The 11,763-nt window shown below is 45.0% G+C and overlaps 1 protein-coding gene across 1 annotated transcript; it reads left to right on the plus strand.

Moving 5' to 3' along the window:
• Positions 1–5,600: 5,600 nt before the first annotated feature.
• LOC119287137 (glucan endo-1,3-beta-glucosidase 8-like) lies at positions 5,601–8,767 on the plus strand. The gene is made up of 2 exons (XM_037566657.1): positions 5,601–6,123; positions 7,410–8,767. The coding sequence occupies exons 1-2, from the start codon at positions 5,786–5,788 to the stop codon at positions 8,527–8,529; spliced, it is 1,458 nt and encodes a 485-aa protein (XP_037422554.1). The 5' UTR covers positions 5,601–5,785; the 3' UTR covers positions 8,530–8,767.
• The last annotated feature ends 2,996 nt before the right edge of the window (positions 8,768–11,763 follow it).

Below are 11,763 nucleotides of genomic sequence, written 5' to 3' on the forward strand. Positions count from 1 at the left end.
CTTGTCAGCACCAGTCATCAAGTCTGCCCAGTATATCAAAAAGCCACACGCAGAGTACACCACATTAAAAGGTGTTTTAAGTTGTTTATGCTCAAAAGTAACTTGGTTACGACTGTTCCAGATAGCCCAGCATATGGCTGCCAGTCCAAAGGTATATAATCTGGCTCCATCAGGTAAGAATACATAGCACTAAGAAAAAAATTGCCAGATGTTATTCGGGCATAGGTCTGTGCCCAGCACACAGCCTATCGTTCTCCAGGCAACCCGAGCCACTGGACAGGTAAAGAATAGGTGCTGAGATGTTTCAACGCTCCTACAAAATGAACATCTAGGATTCCCAGGCCAGTTCCTTTTTTTCATAACCTCTCTAGTCAAAATGGCATCTTGAAACAATTGCCAAAGGAAAATCTGAATTTTCAGGGTATCTTCGCTTTCCAGATCCACATGTAATCACATCCTACCAGCTGCCTCTCCAGGTAACCATAAACTGATTTAGTAGTGAAATTTTTCTTTTTCTTACCGAGGGCCCAACAAACCTGGTCAGGTTCCATAGACCCTGGCCAGGATCTAACCACCTCTCCCAGCTTTTTCCATTGATCTACTAGAGGAGGATGTAATTGTCTTCTAAAGAAATCATTGCCCACAAAGCTCTTAAAGCCAGCTACTGTAATCTCTTGATAATTACAAATCCCAAATAAGGCTGGGAATCGATCTTGCAAAGGGGGTTCCCCCAGAATGGTGTCTTTCCACAACCTAGTAATATCTCCAGATTTCATCACCACTTCTCTTCCTGCCAAGTATGTCTCTTTAACTTTCAAAATGGCTTTCCAAATGGGGGAATCCCCAAATTTACACTTCACCGAGGAAACTGTGTCATTCTTAAGATATTTGGCCCGAACTACCTCTTGCCAAAGGCCATGTTGTGTCTCCAGCTTCCACCACCATTTGGTGAGGAGGCTGATATTTTGCATATGAAGATCTTTGACTCCTAATCCCCCTTTGCTTTTGGATCTACAAATTCTAGACCATTTCACCAAGTGGTATCTTTTTCGACCACTATTTTCCTGCCAAAAAAACTTTTTTCTGTGCTTGTCCAATTTCTCAATAATTTTTTTAGGGATCGTGAACATAGACATGTAGTAATATATGATACTAGTAAGGGAAGAATTCAGGAGTGTCAATCTACCCCCAGAGGAGGCCGAGTTACTAATCCACGACTCACAACATTTAAGGAATTTGTCATCCACAAAGCTCCAATTAAGAGCTCGCAAAGTGGAGAAACTTACAGGCACTCCTAGATACCTCATAGGAAAGTGCCCAATCTGGCAATTAAATAGATCAGAGTAGAAAGTTAGCAGATCGTCATCTCCTCCTACACAGAGTATTTCACTCTTAAGGAAATTTATCTTAAGCCCAGACATGAGTTCAAATATGTATAGTAAGAGTTTGAGGTTAATTGTCGCTTCTCTATCATGTCCAAAACAAATGACAGTGTCATCAGCATACTGAAGGATAGCTACCCCCCCCCCATTAATCAAATCCGGGGCAAGGCCTGTCAGCAGGCCTTCATCTTGGGCGTTGCGGATCATTTTGGACAGGGCTTCAACAGCTATATTGAACAGGAAAGGTGAATGAGGGCCCCCCTGCCTTACCCCTTTATGACTCTGGAAGTAGGGGCCAGTTTCATTATTCAGCTTGATACTAACGGTCCCATTTTTTAAAATCTTTTGAATCCAACCGCACCAGGTAGGGCCAAAGCCTCTAACCTTGTGACATTCCAACAGAAAGTCCCAGTTAATTTTATCATAGGCCTTTTCGAAGTCTAATTTCAGCACCACCCCGACCTTTTTTTTGGTGCATGTGATGAAGAACTTCGTGCAAAGTCAGTATGCCATCCATAATATTTCTATGTTTAATAAATGCATTCTGATGCTTACTAATAAGCTTGTCAGCAAATATAGCCACTCTGTTATCCAAAACTTTTGTGATAAGTTTGTATGGGCAGTGAAGAAGGCAGATAGGCCTATATTGCTGAATTTTCTTGGCTCCACTTATCTTAGGGATTAGAGTAATGATACCATAGTTGAGACGGGCCACATCCAAAGAGTTGTTGTGGAAGGCCTCAAACAGGTGCATGATATCATTTTTCACAAAATTCCAGCAGTGTTTATAAAACTCCGCTGGAATGTTGTCCGGTCCAGGCGCACGATTACTATCCATGCCATCTAGGGCTTTTTTCACCTCTTCTTCTGTGAATGCGCCGGTCAGGATTATATTATCTTCTGCGTCTAGCTTTTCACTCCCATGCCACATATCAGGGGATAATCTAAAAAGGTTTCCACTACCATGCCCAAAAAGCTCTTTATAGTAGGCTGTGGCATGAGCAAGAAGGCTGTCAGTTCCCTCAATCGTTATTTCTCCGTCAGTAAACGTCTGAATTGTGTTCTTACGTTTCTTCCCATTGGCTATTCGATGGTAGAAGGCTGTATTGAGATCACCTTTTAATAGCCATCTTTCATTAGATTGTTGCAGCCAGAACAATTCTTCATTGACCAGGATATCGTTCAGTTCAGCTTGCAAACTAACCTTTTTTCATATATCTCCGGATCGAGGGACCCCTCTTCTTCCTCCTGTTCAATTTTTTCCAGCTCCACTTTGATGCATTTCTTCCTTTTTCTATTATGCCCAAAGGTATGGGAACCCCACCCTTTAAAATATTTCTTAAGTCGCTTCAATTTAATATTAAGAACATCAATAGGATCTGTAGCCCGAACTGGCTGTTCCCAAATTTTTTTGGCCGTAGGATAAAACTTTTCATCTCTCAACCAACTTAGTTCAAATCTGAACTCTCGTTGTCGTGGGGTGTCAGGATTCTTCGCCCCCGAGGAAATTAAGAGAGGATTATGATCAGATACGTCCCTTACCAGCTTACGGACCGTAACCAAAGGGAATAAATCTTCCCACTCAAAACTCATCAAAATTCTGTCAAGTTTCTCTAGGGTAGGGTGCTTTTGATTGTTAGTCCACGTGTATCTACCTCCACCCATGTGAATCTCTCTAAGACACAGAGAGTTAATAAGGGAGTTGAACTTGTCAACATAAGGCGGTCGACTCATAGGTTTATTTTTATCATCATTACTTCGCAAGATATTAAAGTCACCCCCACTATGTAAGGGACCTGAATTCGCGAGCACATTGAGGCAAGCTCAACAAGGAAGTCATCTTTACTGTCGTCATGAGCCGCCCCATAGACTGTAACGATCGCCCAAACACGATCGAGCTTAACATCATATAGGTTTGCCTGTAAACAGAATCTACCCGAGGTCCAGGATATTACTTCTAAGGTTTCCTTCCTGACACCACAAAGGATAACGCCTGCTTTACCATTTGAGGGTACCCAATTCCAATCAAAATTATTCATACGATCAATCTTTCTAAGATTTTTCGGGGGGAAGTTTTTTTTCATAGTTTCTTGAAGGCAAATGAAATCTAGGGAATGATCTTTGATTATATCAGAGAAGCATGAAGTCATTCCTTTCTTTCTTGCTCCTCTGCAATTTCATAATAGACCATTCATTTAATAACAGTAGGTTTCTTTCCCTGTTTGGCATTCCTACCAGGAGGCAAGGTAGGGCCACCACTATATTTCTCAGGGGCTTTCCTGTTTCTTTGACTTCTAGTTACATGTCTGGAGATAACCATATTAATTTTCTTTTCTCTCTTTTTTCTAGACCGGACTACAGTAAAGGATTCCTCATCAACTTCATTTTCCTCACACCACCTCAGATCCAAAGGTGTCTGATCCCCCTTCCCATTAGTTAACATCAAGACATTATTTCTTTTATCATTGTCATCCTCCTTCCCCTCTTTGTATTCTTTGTTTCTAGCTTTTTCCAGTTCTTTAAGTGTGTCAATGCTAGTAAAATCAGTATCAGGGATATTTATGCCCATCTTGGCAGCTCTAAGCATTAACATAGGATCGGATAACGATTCAAAGGAGTTGGTGTTTTGGGAGTTACCTTCTAGATCCCTCTTTTTTGCCGCAGCAGCAGCTTTGACATCCACACGCTCCAGATTACTCTGCACATTCCTCAGACTGAAGCGAAGATTTTCTTCAGTAACAAGAGGGGGGGCAGGAATCACCTCTGCCTCAGGCGACTCCACCCTATAGTCACTGACCACCTTTAAACCAGAGTCATGTTGACCAATCACCTCCACCACCTGGGGAATTTTTTTAACCGCATCAGCATATGACTTAAATTCATTTTTATTGATTTTGTTTTCTATCACCAAAGGATGCTGGCGGGGTGTACTTACTTTCTCTTTTTCTTCAAAATCATGTTCCATTGTATCAATAAGCAACATAGTATGGAGCGAATCATCAGATTCCATACTCTCTTGTGACTCCCGAATCGGGTCAGGGACTTCTCTCTGGGGAATGGAGGGAGACTTCCTTCCAAGCCCAGTCGAAGAGCTGCCCCTGTTAGCTCCAGGAGTCACGTTTTGCTTCTGATTTTTTTCATTGTCCCCATCTGTGTTAGGAGACACCATCATATCTTTTTTCACACGATTCGGATCACTAGAACTTGCTCCACCTCATAGAAGAAGTCATAAAAGTGCCCCCTAAGACTGATTCGGCCACCCCTGGTATCGCATCCACATTTCTACACCCAATTTTAACCCGAGCCGACGCTGGGCGGTGCAGAGTAGCAGAATCAATCTCTAGAGGCACACCCACCAACGATGCCACAAAAGCAAGGTTCCTCTCACTCCTTTTGTCTAAAGGCACATTGCTAATTTTCACCCAGGCTACCTCCATCAAACCCTTCGCTCCCACTGCAGAAGACCAAGGGGTAGCATGGATCGTGGCACCACTTGTTTCCAGAGTGACAGTTTTCACATAGCAGATTTGAGCAATAGCCCGTGGGTTAGGAAAACGCACCACAAATACCCCAGGGCCTATGGCATGAGCCGAGCAACGCCAACCCGTGGCCAAATAGTCCGAAAGATCTAACTCCATCTGCCTGGTCGACGTCTCTCCCTCAACTATAGTAACAATAATGTTGTTCGATCTCTCCTTAAGCTGACTAGCTGTAGAGGAATCATGGATGTAATAGAACCCCTGCCCTTTGGCTTGAAAGGCGCACATCGGAGCAATACACTCCCAGGGAAGGAAAGCAACACATGCAGATGCAAGGTGTCCTAGCTTGTTACAGCGTTCACAAAAAACTTGAGGGCATCGAGCAGGAATGTGTTCATGCGACTTGCAAATGGGGCATGGAATAGGGTTTTTGGTAGGGTGCACCTGATTCACATTCTGCTTTCCATGGGGACGACTTTGGTGTGAGTGTCGCTGATCTATTGCACTAGATCGGGAGACGACCGAAACTTTGTAGAGCTAGCTGCCTTTCCTTCACCATCACCGGCCTGCTGCGATGTCTATGTGGTTCTTCGTCATCACAGATCACTCACAGGCACGTCCAGGTGCAGTTCTATCCAAAACCGCCCGTCCCTGTCCCGCCTCACAAAAGCAGCCACCGCACTAGAAAAATAATCAAATCGTTCGCACCTCCCCATCATCCAAATCGCATCCCTTCTCCTCCTCCTACACGTACGTCCCCCAGCTGGAGCCAAAATCCGCGTTTCATTCGTGAGCTCTTCTTCTTCCGTCCGTGTGTGGCCTCAAAAGCTTAACCCAGCTCGCGCTTGCTCCGATCGTTCGTGAACTCTTCTTGCGTGCGTGCGTGGCCCGAAAGCTTAGCTTTGCCGCTCTGGTGCTTCGATCATGGCAGGCGTGGCCGTGGCGCGGCCGCTGCTGCTTCTGCTGCTGGCCGTCGTCGGGCTTCCGGCGGCCGTGGGGCTCGGGGTGAACTGGGGCACGATGGCGTCGCACCAGCTGCCGCCCAGCACCGTGGTGCAGATGCTGCAGGACAATGGCATCAAGAAGGTGAAGCTGTTCGACGCGGACGCGGAGCCGCTGGGCGCCCTCGCCGGCTCCGGCATCGAGGTCATGGTGGCCATCCCCAACAAGATGCTCGACATGATGACCGACTACGACACCGCCAGGGAGTGGGTGCACAAGAACGTCAGCGCCTACAACTTCGGTGGCGGCGTCAACATCCGGTCAGCACCTCCACTCCTCCTTAATCCATGATGATCCTCTTCTTTCTTCCTCTTCGATTCAGAATCTCGCATGGCCTCTCTGCTTATTCTGTTTTCATGCTTGTTCATCGATGCTTCTGTTGTCATCAACTCATCATGTTATAATTGCAATTTTAATTACTCCCTCCGTTTCAAATTAAGTGTCTCAACTTTGTACAGAGTTCAGACACTTATTTTAAGACGGAGAAAGTATTTGATAGTGATGTTCATATTCTTATTCTTCCTTTAAATGTGCATATTGTGAGTTTACGATATACTCGATACATATTTATTAACCTTCTTGATTTGTGTACAATGATAGTACTATTCATGTCCTGATTCTAGATCTCAATTTCCTTTTTCCTCTTCCAAAAGCTTGAGCCTGAAGCATGCGGCCCAAAACCTTTATCTTGTTTGATAATCCATTCACAGTGGATGCCTAAAATACTCACCATAGGTATAGGACGATGTGGATATCCAATTTGCTGATCGTCCCTACCTGACTCGTTCACTGGAAGCTTTCTTGTCAGCAAAGTGGCAACCTTGGCATGGCATGCATCAGCTTACTGCAACATAAAGCTACCTACACATACCCATCGCATATTTGCATCTGTCCTGCCCAGTTGATGCGTGAAGAATCTAACTTTCGGCACTTATCTGCTAACTTGTTCTTGGATGGAAAAATCTTTCTTTTCTTGAAAGATCGATATAAATTTCTGAAAACGATCTGTCATGCGCACTGGTGAACCCACGTGGATCGATCAACCCACTGAATTCTTGTCGCCTAAAAGTGATTACTTATCTTATTGCTAAAAAGCAGCGCCCTTGATCTGATTTCAGTGGCCCTTCTTGGCGCCCACTAGACACCCACCAAGTCCTTAACACATATTCTCAAAAAAAAAAAGTCCTGAACACATTTTTTTTCTGCGACATGGGCACAAACTGTTTCGTGCAAAGTTTTTCAAGAACTGCTTTCTTTCTTCCATGCAATTTTGCCCTGTCCCTGTATCATGCCTGAAATTTTGTTTGCGGGTGAACTAGCCGTCGCGACTGAAAACTATCCTCTGTTAGTGTTGCTTGTCTGCATCTTTGCTGTGTAGAGGCCGGGTGTTTCTTGATCATGTTTTGTATCCGCTTGATGCTATATTTTGAGTTAATAAAAACGTCCTTTATTAGAAAAAAAATCATCTGGGTTAATAACATCATTTATTCAAATTTGTTTTGATAACCATGGTATGAAAACTAATTATGCATTCCCCTACCTGCAGATACGTTGCCGTCGGGAATGAGCCGTTTCTGTCGTCCCTGAATGGCACCTTCCTGAATGTCACGCTCCCGGCCCTGCAGAACATCCAGAAGGCCCTTGATGAGGCCGGCGTCGGCGACACCATCAAGGCCACCGTGCCCCTGAACGCCGACGTGTACCAGTCCCCCAAGGACACCCCGGTGCCGTCGGCCGGGCGGTTCCGGCCGGAGATCTCCGGCCTCATGACAGAGATCGTGCAGTTCCTCAACCAGAGCGGCGCCCCCTTCACCGTCAACATCTACCCGTACCTCAGCCTCTACGGCAACGACGACTTCCCGCTCGACTTCGCCTTCTTCGACGGCGCCAGCAGCCCTGTGGTCGACGGCAACATCCAGTACACCAACGTGTTCGACGCCAACTTCGACACGCTCGTGTCGGCGCTCACGGCGGCCGGCGTAGGCGGCCTGCCGGTGATCGTCGGCGAGGTTGGCTGGCCGACCGACGGTGAAAAGCACGCCACGGCCGCCTACGCGCAGCGCTTCTACACGGGCCTGTTTCGGAAGCTGGCGAGCAACGCCGGCACGCCGCTGCGGCCCAACCAGTACATCGAGATCTACCTCTTCAGCCTCATCGACGAGGACGTCAAGAGCATTGATCCGGGCTACTTCGAGCGGCACTGGGGCGTGATGCGCTACGACGGCCAGCCCAAGTACGCCATGGACCCGACCGGGCAGGGCCGGAACACGGCGCTGGTGGGGGCCCGGGGCGTGGAGTACCTCCCGCGGGTGTGGTGCGTGCTCAACGCCAACGCGGGGAACATGAGCAGGCTCGCGGACAACGTGGGCTACGCGTGCTCCAACGCCGACTGCACCTCGCTCAGCCTCGGGTCGACGTGCAACGGCATGGACCCCGCGGGGAACGCCTCCTACGCCTTCAACGCCTACTTCCAGGTGCAGGACCAGGACGAGCAGGCGTGCGGCTTTGACGGGCTCGCCGTGCGCACGCGACAGGACCCCTCCACGGGCACCTGCAACTTCACCATACAGCTCGAGACCACCTCCGCGGCGGCGGGGCGGCCGACGGTACTCTTCACGACGGCCCTGCTGGTCTTGGTTCTTGCGGCCATGGTGACCATGCTCTGAGCCCGAATCTGATTGCTATATATGCGGTGCTAGTTAGTAGTGACTCGAGCAGTTAGCTACAGGAAGGAGCTAGCTAGATATTACACACTTGTTAGTTGTAGATATTCTTTTGGTTTGTATACGTGTTACGCTACTGTAGTATATATGATCACATGACCCCATGGACCTCGGATTCCAAGGGTTTATTAGATGTATAGCTAGCAAGAAAGATTGAGCTCACTCATGTGCACGTCGTTGTCTCCCTTGTGTCGTATATCTTTGAGGGCGAGTCTATCACCATGCTCGTGGCTATCATAACCGAGCTTTGGGAGCTATGTTTGTGCCCTGCTTCGCCTCTGTTGGTGGAGCATATGAAGGTGAACTCGCTGGTGACCTCATGGTTTGGCTCGTCTCCATGGATTTGATAGTGACTGCTGCTTTCAGCCGAAGCGTTTTGCGGTGTACAAGCATGGACTATGTGGTCGTTGCGCGCCGGTTATGTTTGTCAAGTGTATCGTGTGGTCATGGGTTTCATGTGTTTCTGAGTAGTCCTCATATGGTTTATCGTTGTTTCTGTTTATAAAAAACAGTCTTACCAAATTGTAGTTTGTATATGGTTTATGTTCCGTCAATACTATATTTGTGAGATCTTATATTAAGATTCGTGTAAAAAAATCTATTTTCTTTCATACATGTTTTAACACTCGACCGAGACTTGGTTAAGCCTAATTCCACTGAGAACTAGCCACATCCTATGCAAAAATCGTTGTGGGATGTTTGTTGGCACTATGTCTCGAAGAGGCCACGTTTGACGCACGGCGTAGCTGGTCTCTTCCAACTTCCAAGAACAACGAACGATACACTTTCATGTTGCTTTCCTTGCTGTCGCCTCCCCCGGAACGAACGTTTCCAGAGCCCGCTCATGCTGATCTAGGAGTAGAGCAGCTATCCAACGTGTAAACATGGCGTTGCTCGTCTCCGACAGCTAGCCGCGAGTGAGGGATCCAAATGCAACAAACAAAAATGGGATGCGCCACTGATTTGTTGGTGACTTGCTGGTACCAAATGCAACTAGTCATCCATCGGATGGGAGTGAGTGAGTGAGTGGTCACTGTTCAAGCTAGCTGTCGAATATTTTTACTATTTGAATTTCATAGGATTGGAGTTGATGTACGTATGTTTCGTGCATTAGCGATTCTACTTTTCTTTTCTTTTTTTCTACGAGAGATGCATGATTCACATGAAAGGTTTTATTAGAGCAACTCCAATGCACGGACACATTTTGTCTCCTTCAACTATCGAATATTTTTATAAAAAAGTTCATGAGTATTTCCATAAATTCATGAACTTTTTTATGGAATTTACAAATATTTTCTTTATGCATGATTCATTTTGAAAATCTAAAAAAAATGGATAGATGGTTTTCATTTTGCAGCCAACAAAAGCCATTCTTTCCAAGCGGTTTTCTTCATGAGTGACACAATGCTAGATTTTCCTTAGGGAGGGAGCCACACATGTGGAGTGTTTTTTCAGCAGACCGATGTGTGCGTTATGATGGCAATTTATCGCTTATTCCCGGTGCAGGTCGGGGGATAGAGTACAGGGCAGGGCCATTAGTATGCTTCTCTTGTTTATGTCTTCTCTTTCAATTTGTTTTTCTTTTTCGCTTTAGTTTTCCTTTCCATTTTTTATTTTTTATTTTTTTAAAATAACCAAACATTTCTAAATTTCATAAGAAAAATCAAATTCCAAAACTTTTCTGAATTCATGAACTTTTATGATATCGAAAACAATTTTAAAATTCATGAACATTTTTTTAATTTGTAAACCTTTTTATAATTCAAGATGGTTATTTGAAATTCATGAATATTCTTTTCAGACTGTAAACATTTTGCAAAAGCTATAAATATTTTTTTCGAACTAACCCATTTTTCTTGAAATTCATAACATTTTTTCTATTCGTGAAGATTTTTAGAACGTGCAAGCAATATTTTGAAATTAGTTAATATTTTCAAACTCACGAACATATATTTAAATTTTAGTGAACATCCTTCAACTATCGAATGTTTTTCTAAATTCATGAACAAGTCATGAAATTTTTTTGAACCCACAAAAGATGTGGCACGTCCCGTTGTTTGGTGTGTTTGTGGAAGCGGGAAAAAGAAGTTGCGCGCCCACAAACGAGAGCTGCCATAGTTCGTTCCTTGGTAGTAGGTTGGAACAGAAGAAGGAAGGAAAAAAACGGGTGATGTTTAATTCTAGATTTGGCCCGGCCCCGTGAAAATCAATCAAGCAGAATCATCATCAGAACGAAAAGGGGAAAAAGAAAAAAAAAGGTTTGATGGATCGACCGGAGATATGATCCCTGCATGCATAATCTTCGGGTCATTGCACGATCTGCGTGATGCATGAGCTAAACATAGATATCATTTTAAATACTTCCTGGAAAGGCACAAAATGTGCTGGCTGCGGAATACTCGATTGGACGCGAATCATCTACTTGCCGTAGTTTCCGTTCAAATTTAAAACAAAACCATGAAAGTAGGAGGATTTTGGAAGGAGGAAGTACCTAACTTAATTTCGAGCATGCACTTGCAGCTTGAGCAAATGCTTAATTAGCGCTAGTCACCAGATCGAACGCTTGGCAGACAAGCCTAAAAAAAACTATAATTTTCGTGCGTTGAGGTGTCAGGCAAGTGTTCTATTTTTCTTCATCATGGTCTGCCAAGGAAAGGAATATCCCACTGGAACAAAATTGAGCCTCTTTTGGAACTCTTCCATCCCCACACTCAAGTGCACTCGTACTCTCCCTCAGGTAGCACTACTTATATATTCATATTTATACACTGCGTTCCGTTTCAAAAAATATTTATACACTGCGTTCGTTCTCTCAATTCTCTCCATCCTGCAGCTAGCTACAGATCAATCCAACAAGTAAGACGCCGAGCTAGTGGTCGGGAGTCAGTATAGACAGAGAGAGATCAAGAGCAAGCAGCTTAGCCAACAATGGGCTCAAACTTGGGCGTGGCGTGCCACCGTGCCTTCCTTCTGCTAGTTAAAATTATTTTGAGCGTGACCTGCACAAGATTAATGGCACAATTACGTAGTTGGCAAACATAACCACGAAAAAGAGCACTGAATCAAACATAACTTTCATGGGTATGTTCCTAGCGGTGAAGCTAGTCTGTCCAAATCTAAACCTTAGACTTCTTTTTTAACTGGGTAAATCTTAGACCTGGCACAGGCCCTCACATA

This window comes from Triticum dicoccoides, chromosome 4A, assembly GCF_002162155.2.
Source record: "Triticum dicoccoides isolate Atlit2015 ecotype Zavitan chromosome 4A, WEW_v2.0, whole genome shotgun sequence".
Taxonomy (NCBI): domain Eukaryota; kingdom Viridiplantae; phylum Streptophyta; class Magnoliopsida; order Poales; family Poaceae; genus Triticum; species Triticum dicoccoides.